The sequence below is a fragment of the Lineus longissimus genome, chromosome 5 (genome assembly GCF_910592395.1).
Source record: "Lineus longissimus chromosome 5, tnLinLong1.2, whole genome shotgun sequence".
Taxonomy (NCBI): domain Eukaryota; kingdom Metazoa; phylum Nemertea; class Pilidiophora; order Heteronemertea; family Lineidae; genus Lineus; species Lineus longissimus.
Genome location: NC_088312.1, coordinates 8060224 through 8075079, shown reverse-complemented (window position 1 = coordinate 8075079; position 14856 = coordinate 8060224). Strand labels below are relative to the sequence as shown.

General features: G+C 41.5%; 2 protein-coding genes across 5 annotated transcripts; one reads left to right on the top strand and one right to left on the bottom strand.

Annotated features, from left to right (window-relative positions):
* Nucleotides 1-1245: 1245 nt before the first annotated feature.
* On the bottom strand, nt 1246-6879 carry LOC135487861 (solute carrier family 22 member 15-like). 3 transcript variants are annotated; one of them, XM_064771983.1, is made up of 10 exons: nt 6786-6879; nt 6520-6559; nt 5499-5872; nt 4887-5115; nt 4377-4572; nt 3934-4167; nt 3574-3708; nt 2979-3182; nt 2505-2577; nt 1246-1918 (listed from the first exon to the last, which is right to left on the bottom strand). In XM_064771983.1, exons 2-10 carry the CDS (start codon nt 6548-6550, stop codon nt 1640-1642), a joined length of 1755 nt encoding a protein of 584 aa, XP_064628053.1. In that variant the 5' UTR covers nt 6551-6559; nt 6786-6879; the 3' UTR covers nt 1246-1639. The 3 variants fall into 3 exon arrangements, with proteins under 3 accessions (XP_064628053.1, XP_064628054.1, XP_064628055.1); XM_064771984.1 differs by lacking the exon at nt 6520-6559; XM_064771985.1 differs by lacking the exon at nt 6520-6559 and having other exon boundaries at nt 6797-6874.
* Nucleotides 6259-14850, top strand: LOC135487863 (ADP-ribosylation factor-like protein 13B). 2 transcript variants are annotated; one of them, XM_064771987.1, is made up of 10 exons: nt 6259-6332; nt 8729-8925; nt 9172-9242; nt 9556-9805; nt 10074-10179; nt 10355-10557; nt 10895-11033; nt 11189-11546; nt 11879-12142; nt 12498-14850. In XM_064771987.1, the coding sequence occupies exons 2-10, from the start codon at nt 8867-8869 to the stop codon at nt 12614-12616; spliced, it is 1569 nt and encodes a 522-aa protein (XP_064628057.1). In that variant the 5' UTR covers nt 6259-6332; nt 8729-8866; the 3' UTR covers nt 12617-14850. The 2 variants fall into 2 exon arrangements, with proteins under 2 accessions (XP_064628057.1, XP_064628056.1); XM_064771986.1 differs by lacking the exon at nt 6259-6332 and adding an exon at nt 8149-8204.
* The last annotated feature ends 6 nt before the right edge of the window (nt 14851-14856 follow it).

Here is a 14856-nt window from a genome sequence, read left to right as displayed (position 1 = left end):
GCAATAATGATGAGGATGGGCGATACATGTACATGCAATGGCACGCTGGAAACCGCCGCATTGGAGGATCACGCAGGTCTTGTTGCATGGGGTACAGCATTTCGTTGGCACAGGCACATCATTAAAAACTTTCAAGTTAGCCCTAAGAGGGAGCCGACGGGAGGACCATAACCAGCAGTTTAAAGGAACAACTTTGGCGTGGGATTTACCTAGCCAGGAGGATAATGTCCCTGATTCACATCATACGCCGCCACTGCTGATCTTTGTTAATAATTTTCGTCGGTGTTGTGAGGCAGTTTTGGACTTGGCTTGCAAATTTCAGGCAAGCCTAAGGCTACCCGTCGTTCTACTGCATTGTTTATTGCAGTTCAATGATTTTTCACTGTTCGATTGTTATTGATATCGAAAAGTGGAGATAACACACAATTTACGAGGAGAAAATCCCTATGTGGGATCAGAGTCTTTTTATTTGAAAGACTCTTGTGGGATCTAATGGCGAAGAAACTTACTCAGTAAAAGTGGGTGACCGGACGAACGGCACTGTGCCGAGTTTGCAGTAATCGGGTGTTCTCGGGCTTCAGTTCCTCAAACCGCTCTTGATTTTTGACATGGTCCCTAACAGACTAATATCACTCTCAATAGCTATCGGCTAATGATCCGTAATGATCTAGAGTGGAAGTTCGTCCTACAATACTACACTAAAATGAAGCGCATTGGGAAGTATACGACCGGATGGTCTGGCGAGCTTTTTTTGTCATTAAAATACTGGAATTGTTGTATCTTTAGATCGAAAGCAAACGGAAGCGTTATCAGGTTATAGATCACGCCAAGGACAGTAATTGATGTCTTTTGTGACCAACACCGCCGGTTTCATTCTTCACTTTGAGGCGCCCTTGCCTGGTGTGTAAATACCCTTACGACTATGATAGAAGACAAAGGGCAGTTTACACGGAACCAAAACCCGACCAGGCCAGACCAGACGATCACATCGCTCATCGATTCATCATTCAATGACGTAGGTCCCGTGATGACGTAGTATAAAAAAACCCAGATCAGGTCACATTCGTGTGCGTTTACACGGCAAACCAGTTTAGACCGATCCGGATCGATCTCGATCGGTTTGGTCCCGTGTAAACGGCCCTGTATATAGCCCTATTATTATCGTTACAGTGTCTCTTTAACCTTTACACATGATCGAACAAAAAATAAGTCTTTGATTTGTTTTATAAAGTATTTTATTGCGAGTATGGTGTCGGAACGTTCACATTCAGTTACTTTCACTTAATTTATCCCGATGCTAACCATTCTTTCCACCTGATCCGAATACATACAGTGAATGAAAGAGATAAAGCCCTAAGACTAAATTAGTGACCATTATCCATAGTTCTCGGGATTCAACCAATATTTATCATCAATTTATTTTGTTTTGTTCATATTCAATATTTACATCCATACATCGGACGGATATCAACAATGAAAATTGCATAATATGTTAACTATTTAAGTCAAATGAAGTGTACAAGCATGGAGACTTAATTTATGGTCAATAGCATATCACCGACAATAAGGCACAGAAAAAAGAACCTCTTGACAATTTTAATACACGCATTGATAGTTGCCAAAAATTAATTTATCAACATCAAAACCCAGTTTGTTTCTCATAGACCGTCACTTCCTCGTCCTCCGTTGTCGCGTCACTATCCAAGACATCCTCGTGTTCCAACAAGTGAAACCGCACTGACTTCTGATCTCGTGGAACTTTCTTCGGCCTGGATCCTGGCCGATGAGAAATTGGAGGAGGGTTCTCGGGAAGTGGCATGTTATTCGTCTCTGGGAGGAAGCAGATTTCCAAGATTGCGCATCCTACTGCCAAGCAACCGTGGATTATATAAGGCAGTGTCCAGTGGACTAGAATTCCCTGAAAGTGAGACGAAAAGTCATGACTACACGGCATAAAAAACGAGCAGAAAGGTTTAAATTTCCTTTTAAATTTGATGTCATTTCTAGGAACGGTTGAGAAAATAGGCGATAAATGCCTTCAACCAGGATAAAAAACCCAGATGAAATAGCAAAAAAACCTACGACTGGGTTTTGCCGCTGATGTCATGTTGTTCCCTCAGTTCGGAGAAAGGAACAATTATTTGCCAATAAGTCTAACACGTCAAAGTAGTGCGATGAAATTGGCTTGCTTTCAAAGTGTCAACTTCCATGAAAACTGTTCACAGTTTTCAGTTGACAAATATTGATGATATAGGCCTTGGAAACTTCCTGAAACCAATGCATCATAGGCCAAGTGCATCTGCAGAACTCGGGTCGAACTTGTTGACCTCATAGTGTAACCTCTTATAAAAGTGCAGTAAGCTTAAATTTATGAGAAAAAAATATTTTGCCTTTATCACTTTGGCGTCCGGACAACTTAAAATATCACATTAGGTGAATTATTTCGTTTAAACACGTCTTCAACTCATTGCAAAATAAGGAAACGAACACCAGCAGAAACGCACCAAGTAACCGAATTGAGGGGCCAGCATCCCTCCAACCCGAGCAGCGATGTTCCCTGCGCCACATCCAAGAGCTCTGAAAAGAAGAGGGCGTCATGATCAGATTCATAAGACAGGGAAAACGATAGTCGATTTCCAAGATAGGACAAATTCAACGCCAAACTGGTACTGTGACTGGGGTGCGTTTCAGGCACACGATCGGCGTTGTGCATGCAGGCCGGGAGGCGGAGAGATAAGATTGACGCACCGCCGGTAAATCTGCATGTATTTCTTTGATTGCATACATGATTCTACAATAACATGCTGTTTCAGCCGACGGGGTTTGCCGCATGTTTCTCTGGATGGGGAATGTTACCTGTATTCTGAAGAAGAAAAAAGTTCCTTTTTGTCTCAGGTAAAGAGGATATAGCCGCAAGTGTTTTATTTAAGAGCACTCAGACTTGGGGCTCTATCCTTCTATCGTTGTTATTGCCTTACCTCATTAAAGTAGGGAACAGCTCAAGAGCAGACAAGCTGGCAATAGTCCACATGCCCACTATAGCAGATTTGCCGCCCAGAGCCAAGCCTGTCAGAAGACGAGGGTTCTTCTTGATATAGCCCACACGGTTAAGAATGATGATCAGGAACATGCAGGTCCCACCAATCACGTTGAATAAAAGGAACGATTTCTTTCTACCAAACCTGCAAAACAGATGATATTTCGACATGGTTTTCAGTACTGGAGCGATGCTGCATGCGGCGTTCAAGCGCAGCATGGGATAACCTGACGCCAACGTCTTGACTAATGTCTTCACAATCGTCTTCACAGTATCATTCGATCCGCGTTTTTCATGGATTAGACTGACTTTTCCCGGCCGACTTTGCCCCTCCCTCTAACCAGTAGTTAATGATGATCATAGTTGGACAATGCAAGATCCCAGGGTCGCAAGAAAATTATAAACCCGTGGGCTAGGACTCCCATATATTTCTATGAATGCGTAACACTCCAACGAGTTTTGAAAATGGTTCTCAAAACGCAGAATACCGGAACATGGTGACAGAGGATAAATACTTCTTCCTTTGCTCTTCTTACCACGATGCAACAGGTATGACTGCCCAACCAGCAGGCAGTGTGATCAACGCCGATATCAACGCATTGAGGTAAATGTCCCCTGTAAATGAGCTAATCTGAACTATTATGCCGTAATAGATCTCTGACGCCGAAAAGCTGAAATGATAAAGATGTACAATGTATAAAAGAACGAAAAGAGTAAGGTCTTGCTAATCGGTGCAGGAACGCACTTTGAATTTTGACAATGGTACATAATCGTATACCTCACGGCCTATCTGTTTTTTTGAAAAAGATGTCATATGTACGTATACATTTTAGCGCAACTATCCAGATTTATTATGAGAGGAAACAGTTATCACCAATAGTTGAAAGGTTGCCTACCAAATGAACAAAATCACCAATGTCCGAACAGCAAATTTCTTTGTCGTGAAAAGATCCAGATAGGTATATCTGCTGGCCTTCTCCTTGTCTTCTCCCTCGAGAGTGCACACCTCCTTCAGTCCGGCCATATCAGGGGGTCGCTTCTTGTTAAAAGTAGCCATTTTCACTATGATTGCTTCTGCTTCGTCAAATCGTGATTTCTGTATCAACCACCTCGGGCTCTCTGGTACGAAACTAAAAACAGAGACATTGACATTGAACAGAGACAGGATTGGTAGTGCACCTTATTCCACATTATCCATGTTGGCAAGACAAAGTTGTTATGTCTTTGGCTCTATACGGCCCATATTGTTGTAGCATATACTTCTATACGACTGACGAGAAGTAACAGGGGTTTTCCCTGAGAGGTGGGATAATGTTCTTCATACTAAATGCATACTTACAATGCAACTGCAAATATAAGAGGTGAACTGAGAATGCCAGTAGCCAGCGCTAATCTCCTCCAGTCAGTTGTAAGATATGCCAGCAGACACATGATGGCGTGACCAACACTGTAGATACCAAGAGCAGCGCAGAACGGCCGCCATTTCGGCCCAATAATCTCCATGGGTAACAGAACAGATAAACTAATGGCTCCAGCTGCAAAAGAAAAATTGATGACTTGAGTCGGTGTTCTGGAGACTTGCAAGATTGCTTCGGGAGTGGTTAGTACAACAGGAGCGATAATCTGACGACAGCATTTCATGGCGTTTTAGCATACGGATTTGCTCGCCGCGTATACCTTTAATGGAACACTGACGATACAACACCCACAGCGGGATACTTTTGAATGAGTAGGGAATACCTTGCGGAGTGATGGGCGCGCCTTTGAGATGTTATTGCTGAACAGCAACTGGACCGGTTTGAGGTAACGGACACTCGCATTGTCACAACGTAAGTTCCAACAGACTTACCAGCGAATACACCGACAAAGAACCTTGTCGCCGCAAAAATCTCCCACGTTCCAGAAAATCCCACCAGGGTTTGCGACAGCATCATGAACATCAACGAGAAAAGGCACAGTTTCTTCCTGCCGTATGAATCTGCCAGCTGGCCGGTTGTGGTAGCACCAATGATGAGACCAATGAACTGTATGGTTATGGTTAAATCTGGAATATAGTCACGGCCGCATACAAGGTCCCACTGAAAATCAAAAGGGGGAAGTTGAGATAGACTGGCTTGGCCCGCCCTACGTCAGTTCATATGGTCAGCCTCGGCGGACTAGTTGAGATGATGCTTAGACGACAGAAAACAAAATTGATGCTTCAGCTAGCAATTTGAATGCTTTCAAGAGTGTATCAAACGCAGTCCTCCGCCTGATGGTCCAAGTGTCAAATAAACAAAATGTTTTTTTTTGGGGGGGGGGAGAGACTTGATACATTTAGTGCTACCATGAATAAATACGCGTGAAAGATATTCCAATGCGCACGAACTAGACCTAAACTTGTTTGATACGTTGTGTAAAATGGATTAAGTGACTTGCCCAAGGCCAGTAGTGTTAGTTGATTGAGAAGGACCACACTCACCTCGGTTACAATGGAACTGTAGTCACTCTTATACTCGAACTGAACACACTTGGAACCATTCACCACACAAGCAATGTCGCCTCCTATCGTAAAGTTGTTCTCATAGGTCTTATTCCCCTCGAAGAGGCTGCACCGGGTGCCAGGGTTGGCGTTTGAAAAGATGAAATACAACATACACATTCCGGATGGGATGTCGGTCATGGTCAAAACTGCAAAAACCCATCTTTGATATGATCCAAAGTGTCCCACGGCATCTAAGACATGATTCTCAAAAGTTGGTCCTCCGTTCTCTCCGTCTTGTTCGTTGATGTGATTCCTGATGGCGATAATATCTTTCTGACCTTGTGTTCCATTGTGACCTTTTGATACCATGACTACAATCAAGAATTGTGACACAGGTACTTGTGATTGTCTTCGGGGATGGTTGTTCCTCTGTCATGGGAGTGTCCCGGTCAGGGTGGAACTGTTCCTCCTCGTAGTTGTTGTGTTATCTCAAACTTTACACAACAACTACGCGGGAGGAACAGTTCGACCCCGACCGGGAACCTCCCATGACAGATGAACAACCATTCCCGAAGACAAATACCTGTGTCACAAGAATTAAAACAAAGACTAGTCTTATATTGACTCTTGATTCAATTGATCGACTTTCGTGTTCTGTACTTCTAGTTGTTCGAATGATGATAAGCTCTTGGATCGGACTATTGGATAAATGGTTTCACTGGATGCTGATAAGTCTTGCATGACCACCCCTAAGACCCTTGTTTATGATGATAAATGACATCGATCTATCACTACAGTTGGCTGAAAAGGAGCTGGACATGATGAAGACACGTAAGTAAGTTAACAATGATATGACAATTATCATGATCCATTCATTGCTCGTTGAGCACGGCGCAAACCCTTCAACAAAACAATTTCAGTCAAATGACGATGATCGATCAACTAATTTGTTACTGTCAATATTGGTCGAGTAGGGTTTTCTGGAGACAGTTCAGCTTTAATGCACGAAATGACCAACCTGCCCGACTTGGAGGATAGAAATGGACCATTGCACGGGACTGGAGAGAGAAAAGAACATGGTTCACTTGCAGCGGAGTCATCTAGACGTTAAGTCGGGACTGACTCGGGGCCATGCAGTGGATAGGCTATGTTCGAACAGCTAACAGCTAAATGATATAAACACAGACGTATTTGGACTGGAGGTCCAAAAACCAACTCAGACCAGTATAATGTATCTGAGCAGGGATCTGAGCAGATCGAAGTAGCACCTACACCAAAACTCACTTCAAAAATACCTAATCCAAATCCTTTGATTAGATGTACAACACATTTCGAATGCTATATGCAGTTATTCTGCAGGCAAGAACCGCCATTTGCATAGATGATGTGGGTCATGAGATAATCGATAAAATACGATCCATAGACAGCTGTCCATACGCGTCGTCAGTTCGGTAATGGATACAAATATAAACGCGGGATCTAAATCTTGTCTTTCGCATAATCATGGTTTGGGGGTATTAATGTAGATATCAGCTATCTTAGGAGGGCGGGGGAAGGGGTGCATGCCCTTAATAGAAATACCAGTGACCACGACCGTTGCAACCGGGGCATTTGAAGGATTATCACCCGACCGAACGCTGCATGGTCACCAAACGAGGTGGTTCAGCTTTAATGATGAGGCCAGCCGAAAGTTACTACCATTGAGGTGTGCGGTTCAACGTTAACGTCGGGGCTTGATGAAAGATGGGGGATACGCATGAGCAGATGTTATAGGGTGGTCATCCTTTGAAACTTATTGGGATGGGAATTTCATATACCGCGATTGAGTTTCTGATTGAGGACAGAAATGCCATGGAACGGCAGTACGCAATTCCATCCAAGTATCGGGGAACAATGATACGCTTTTAATCGCGCCGAGTTCATGAGTGTCTATAAAACCGTATCTTAATCTGTAGTACATACATGCACTCCGGATGCAGTGGTATTTGCCTTGTCCGAAGAGGAAGATGGTGAATGCTGCATCGGGAGCCTAGGCCTATAGATCTCCACACAGGGACGGTCGGCCCCAACTCATTTTCTTGAGAGGGCGGGGATTTTCAGTCTCGTATACATCAGCTTTGGTCTGCACAAACTGCTTCATCACTGGTGTGTGCTATACATCCGTTGCAGTATCAAACAACACTAGTACTGAGCCGTCACGAGTCCTCTCAGTCTCAGTCCAGCTTGGGTCTCGCCGGAGAGAACGGCGACCGCGATGCGCAACCAGTCGCCACAAGGACCGACTCATAACAGGGCTCAGTCGTAGCTCATTCCATCCCCGGATCCCCGGCCACGATCATTTCGCATCAAGTTGTGACGGTTCCTGGCCGACCTTACAGTAAATGGTAAAACGGGTAAACAAATGAACTATACGCCTACAGTCGATGTAGAACTGATTAGGATCGAAAATCTGATTAACCACAATCCAGCAGCAGGCATGATATCATGTATGCTAAGCCAGCATAGCCAGTTGTGCTGCAGGGTGGCTGGTTGTGCCCCTGGGGTTGTGCCCAGGGTTGTGCCTGTGTCACGTGTATGGGTATTTAAAAAGCCCGCCGTTACCAGGTAGGTAGGGTCACGTGGCAAAACGTCACGCACTAAACAGCAACCAAAATGGCAGCCTCCATGGGAAACAAAACACAGGAATAAGCCTTCATTTTTCGGGTAATTTGTCGATATTCTTTTGCGGCAACAGCATTATCTTTTGTCTTCTTCATAGAAATGGACATGTAGGACACGTTTGACACAAAAACAATTTCTCAAAACCGATAGAAAGTCTTATTTTGGGGGTGATCAGGGCGTGGTGGTAGATTCGTGTGTACAAAATGTACATGATGCATGTAGTACAGACTTGTTGATGGCAATGCATGATGATGCACATGACACTTGAAAGTGAAAGTGTCTGTCAGTGTATGTGGTGATGTTTGGACAAGGATCTTTGAGTGGGCGTAGCGTCACAGTCACGCTTGCTGGTGGGGCACTTTGGACCAACGCATTTTCATATGTCGTTCTTACACTTTCTGATTACTCATCTATGTGCCAAATTCAGCGAAGATGTACGTCTTACGCCTTACGGGATGTCTGCCTCATGTGTCATCCAGATTTCTGCAAAGCAACGATTTCTTGCAAATTGCAGAGATAACCAGACATGTCAACTTGACTTTGATTGAAATATTTTCTTTTTGCAGAGATAAGTTCAAAGCATTTGGCTATGACCACATACTATACCGTTTAGTAATAATATTCAAGACTGTCAACCTCAATAAAACATTATCTGGCTTTGTTAGAGTGATTGCTTTAACCTCTTTGTCTGGAGGAAAAGCTAAATGTTCGGGATGATGGGGAATTGTATGTCGTGGTTGAAGAGGCGTTCCAAACCTGGAAGGTAAGAATACAAAACCTCATGCAATCGAGCAATTTAAATTGCAGCCACTTGCAATAATAGTCGCTGCCATGTTCCACAAAAGGATCTCTCAACTTCAGGTAAAACCGGTAATCACTAGGTATAATTTTGATTGAAGCCAGTGTTGATAATGATAATTCCCTTACAATAGTTACATGAATAAACTCCCATTACATAAGTAAACAAATGAAGAAACCAAATTATTTCGTATTCCAATCTAACTTTCAGGCAACTGACCCTGGGTATATTTGGTATTGATAATGCTGGGAAGACTGTTACTACTCGTGGATTACAAGGAGGTAAGTTCCGCTAATATCTTCATTTTCAATCATTTTCTTCCTGCCCCTGGCTGTTGCTCTTAGCAAATTGATTTGAAGTTCCACCAAGAAGCACTTCAAGTTTCAAGGACAAAGTAATTTTCAATAAAGACATCTTGTTCAACATGGGAGATTCTCAGAACTTCCCAAACATCATTCAGTGGAAAGCTTCTGTATTCTCCTATTCACAAATTCATGCAGAAAGTTTTTAAAAGCTGGTTGGAGTACATTCTGAAAAATGTTTGTTTCAGTCCACCGTAGTTTGTGTTAAAGCAATATCTTCATTCACTTACAGACACAATAGATGATGTTGCACCGACCGTTGGTTTCCAAAACAATGATTTCAAATTTGACCGTTATGACATCACGCTTTACGATCTTGGTGGTGGCAAAAACATCCGTCCAATTTGGAAGAATTACTATACAGAAATTTATGGCATAATTTACGTCATTGATTCAAGTCAACCCGACCGAATAATCGAAACGAAAGAAGTCTTGTCAGAGTTACTAGAGAATGATAAGGTTGAAAGGAAACCGATTCTCATGTAAGTAGCTTGAAGGCTATTTTAAAGAAATATAAAACAAGGATGTAAAATTTCCCGATTTTAGAGTTTTTCCTCCAAATGAATGCTAAATCTTGCTGGAAAGGAAGGATAACTGTCGCAACTCTCTGTAGATCTTTGATTTTTCAAAATTCGACCATAAAGAAGTATTTTAGAGGTATTTTAGTGCAAGTGCTAATCAAAGAACAAGATTTTACAAGAAATGAAAAAAACCTGTTCAAATACTGAACATTATTTATTTTGTTTTCAGTTTAGCTAATAAACAAGATTGTGAGGGTGCTCTAGATGAGTTAGATATCTGTGATAGTCTGGGTCTGGAGGAGATAGTCAATGTACACAAATGCCCTTGTAGAGTGGTAAGTATGGCTCATTCCTCTCAATTTTCTGTCTCGTTGCATTGAAACACAAACGCCCGGTAGGTTTATTTGCTGATGGGTTCCAGTCTTGGAAGTTTAACTTTTGTACTGGTGATTTTATAAGATATTTGTTAAGTAACTTTCAACTTAAATATCAATCTCACTTTGATTTCAGGAAATGTGCAGTGCGACGCTTGGTCAGGGGAAAAAGTTGGATCGGGGTATCAAAATGGGCTTCCAATGGCTCCTTGACAGAATTGATGCCGATTATGATGATCTTCATGCAAGAATCTCTGCCGATGTTGAAAAGCAGCAGGCCATTGAGGCTCAGCAGAGAAAGGAACGGGCCGAAAGGGTTCGAAAAATAAGAGAAGACAGGTAGGAATTTTGACACAGCTTTTGCTGCTGAAGATTTTATGTCTCTTTCATTTAAAGTGCCCCTTCATCTCTTGCCAGGTATAGTACGAGCCTTTATCTTTCAGATCTTCATTTTCCTCAAGAGGTTTTGTCAGTTCTATTGTTTTCAGCCTGAACACTCCACCTATAATCTATTGCTTCCACAACATATAGGTTGGATGATTTCAGGTGCAGTAATTTGAACCGTGAAATATTCTAAGTTGGCAGATTAGCTCATTTTCAATTGGCAGTAGACTAAATATCAAGATTGCTGCCAAATATAATGGTGTATTCCATTTTATCCTATTTTCACTTTCAGAGAAAAGAAAGAGGCTGAGGAACGTCGACTGCGGGGTGAACCTGATCCAAAAGATGATGAAGAGGATATCGATACTGGAAATCCTTTCCAAACAATAAATGACTATGTGACTGAACGAACCAACCCCTCGGAGAAAAAGGTGACATTTCCTTTAATTTAAAAGGTTACGTTGTTCAGTTATCGTTGCGCACATAAAAAGTGAGGTGTTGCCTTGTTGCAAGTTTAACCAGTAGGTGTTATGAGAATAACCGTTAATATTTTGGCCCGACCTGACAATGTCATTTTGTTTTTCAGGACTCTGAGAAGAAAGTGAAAGAAGCACCTGAAGAAAATGATGAAAATGCGGTGGAGGCCACAGTCAGTCCCAGGGTCTCTAGAATCGATTCTTTGACAAGAAGCCAAGAAGGTGATATCATTATGCAAAGACAATTAAACGAGAATTCAAATCACTCAGTAGAACCTGCTGATCCTCCGGTCAATCCGTATTTGTCTCAGGTTAAGTCTAAGTCAGTACAAAGGTCGGGGTCGCCGATGCCAGTCACAGTGGGGACGCCACTTGGTCTTTCGCGGAGTCTGGATGTGGATAATGACGATGATGATGATATTGGAGGGGCGCCTATGCCAAGGCGCCTTCAATCCTTAGATGGTGGAGGTATGTTTATGCTCCTATTCACTATACCAGTAGTCCTTATATCCTTGACAGCCCTGATGATTTGGCTCTCTGAGTAAATATGATGGAAAGAATTCTTTAAAACCCAGAACTGTTAAAGACTAAAACAGCAATGCAATACCTAATTCATAGGTAATGCATTGTTTTTTCTTTCTTCCAATACTGTCTGAAACACTGTATGCATTCAAACTTGATATGTTGGCTGGAGTCCTGCAGCGCTTTTGTTATGATTATAACATAAAAAAACAACAACAAAAACAGTGTTTGACATCTTATTCCATTTTAATATCGTAATTTGAAATTTTTATCTGCAGATCAACAGCCACCTGAAGCTGGAGAAAAGAAGAAGAAAAAGAAGAAGAAGAAGATAAAAAAGAATCAAACAGTCCCATTAGTAGAAGAAGATGAAGGCCTTGATGGAGCCTCACCACTTCCGCCCCTTGCCCTTGGGCCACCAACAAACTGGCAAACTCCTAGTCCAAGAAGTAATAGACTTGAGCCGCTGGGTGGCATTCAGCCTAGGCCTTCACCGAGAACTACTCAATCGCAGAGCACATTTGATGGGCCACCTTCTCATGGTAAGTACCATAACTGAGCAACCGTCGTGTTGCCGTGCTAGCTGCTAATGTTGGTGTTTGAATTCTACACAATTTAAGTGGTTTTGGGATGAGTGGCAAGTGGTAAGTAGTTTTGGCGATATAGCTGTACACTTCAGTCATGTCTATTGCAATCTAAATAACATGTTTGGAACCACGAAAGTCGGTCTTGATAACTGATTGAGAATGAGGAGTTGGTGCATTTTCATGGATGAGCTAGATAAGTTTGTCAAGTCTTATTCTGTAAATGGAACAGAAAGCATTCGTCTTGTTGGATTGTCAATAACTTTTCTTCAGCGCCATGTAATACATGTATCTGCTGTTTGTCCCATTTCAGTGTCTGCTTCCGCAGGTATGGAGAAATGGGGTTTTGCTGAAGATTTGCCTGAAGTAAGTAGTGACATACACATGAGGAGGTTTGGACCAAATGCTGACAACGATGACATCATGACGTGAAACCGACAGTATTTGGTTTTAAGATTTCTGAGGGATTACCTAGAAATGTGTCTACACTGAGTTAGTGGTGTACCTACCTGAATTGAAAAGTAGGGCTACTCTCTTATTTTTTCAGTCTTATAGGTTCCCTCCGCTATTCACCACTCCGTCCAATCCCGTTGGTGCATATACTGTAACTGTTTTTGTTATGATTTTGATTATAATGATTGAAAAACAATCAATTCTACATTTTAATTGAAATCAAATTTAATTGGGGAGTAATGTGGAAATAGTGGGGTGAGTAATGATGAAGTGAATGAGACATTAAATTAATACTTAGTTCTGTAAGAATTGATATTCTTATCTGTAGAGATAAAAAATTTGTTTGACCAGTTCTTGTAGCTTTTTAAAATTATTTGACACAGCTGATTTCTGTGATCTATGGCATCCCTTCAGGTTGTTCTGTTTGAGGCCAATATCTCACTTAAACTTCGCTCTGCTATTTTATGAAATGCCTCTTGGTATCACAGGGATTCTTTTCCATTCATACAATATAGCGATCCATGATAACATGTACATGTATTTCACTATTGCTTCAATGATGTCCAATAGAAACTTCGATGTATCTGCCAAACTTTTGTCTATGTGTCATGTTCATTTGTTAAGTATTGTTATTAAGGGTCGTCCAGCAAGTGAGTTGGCAAAAATAAAATCAACGCTGTTATTTGTATTATTACTAGTTTAATGTATAACCTGTTAATGTTTAGGCTTGGTTTAAATATTGCTATGAGCAAGGACAAAGACATGTCTTCGTTTATATTCTTGCAATCAGCAGCCATTTATCCAAAGATTTGAGGTACGGAGTGCCCCAACTCTTGATAAAAGTCTGTAAAAGTGACCACAAGTTTGTTGAGAATACCTGTCAGTTAGAAAGTATGCCATGAGGGTAAAAATGAAATCAAAACTTGGACACAATTGACATCATGTCTTTGTCGCACACTGTACAACGATGAGTTTTGAAAATGATTGTATTGTGATAAATGTATATCAAATTGTTTTTTAGCCATCCATCCACCTCTTCAGAGCAATAAGCATTTATTTGAAGATCTAACAAATGTTACATGTTCTCAACTTCTTGTGTGGTACTGTTGATCTTGCCACAACAGTGTATCTATCCACCACAACAGTATATGTTAGTCCATCCACCACAACAATGTATCCATCCACCACAACAGTATATGTAAGTCCATCCACCACAACAATGTATCCATCCACCACAACAGTATATGTTTGTCCATACACTACAACAGTGTTTCCATCCAATCCAATGCAAAAGTATGTTCGTACCTATGTCCCTAACCCTTCACAGCAGTCTGCCCATCCAAGCACAGTGCATGACGTGTACATATGTTTTGTGTATAAACAATTTTATATTCTGATTTTATAGAATTTCCCTCCAAGGCTCCATGTAATATATATTGTTTCAGAAATCAAGATTCTCACACAATGTTGTACATATTTCATATCTACATGTATTCAGATGGTTTAAAATGGGGAGTTTCAGGGGATAGAAATGAAATTCTAGGTCTTAGCCAAAAAGTTGACGTATTACAGTTTGTAGTAATTGCCTACCAGTTTATTTTATCAAGTGTCTTCTATACTTAAGAAGCTGGGAAAACCAGAAAGCATTGTTAATGATACATGTAATAGTGTTTTAATAGTTTGAAAGAAAGATACTTAAGAGTCTCTCTCAGTATATACTCTGCCACTGTTTCAAATATAATTTTACTGTGAAACGAAAGTCTGGTGTTCATTTTATTCCTTTTGCTGATCCATAAATTAGTCCAGTCTCTTTCAGGAATCCTTTGTTATGATCACTTGATGGGTCTATGTCTTTCTTCCCGACAGTGTCCTTTTCACTAGGTAGTTACATGGAGGTTCTGTGGATAGCAAGACATAGACCTGACAGTTCCCTCGGGTGGGTCTAAGACTCAAGAGGGGTCACCTGGCCCTTACTTGTCAGTATTTAGTGGTCAAATTCAAATATGTTTTTGAAATCAGGGTTGGCGCGCCCATTCGCATTTTCGCCACTTGGGAATGCTGCACATGAGTGGCGAATATAAAACAATGTCTGGCTAAAAATTTTGCGAATTCAATTTGAATTGCCATGATTTGGCGAGAGAGTAATAGTGTTGTGCGAAAATTGATCAAAGTCTGTCAAAAAGATCCACTTCCACACCAAATGCACCAAGGAACGATTG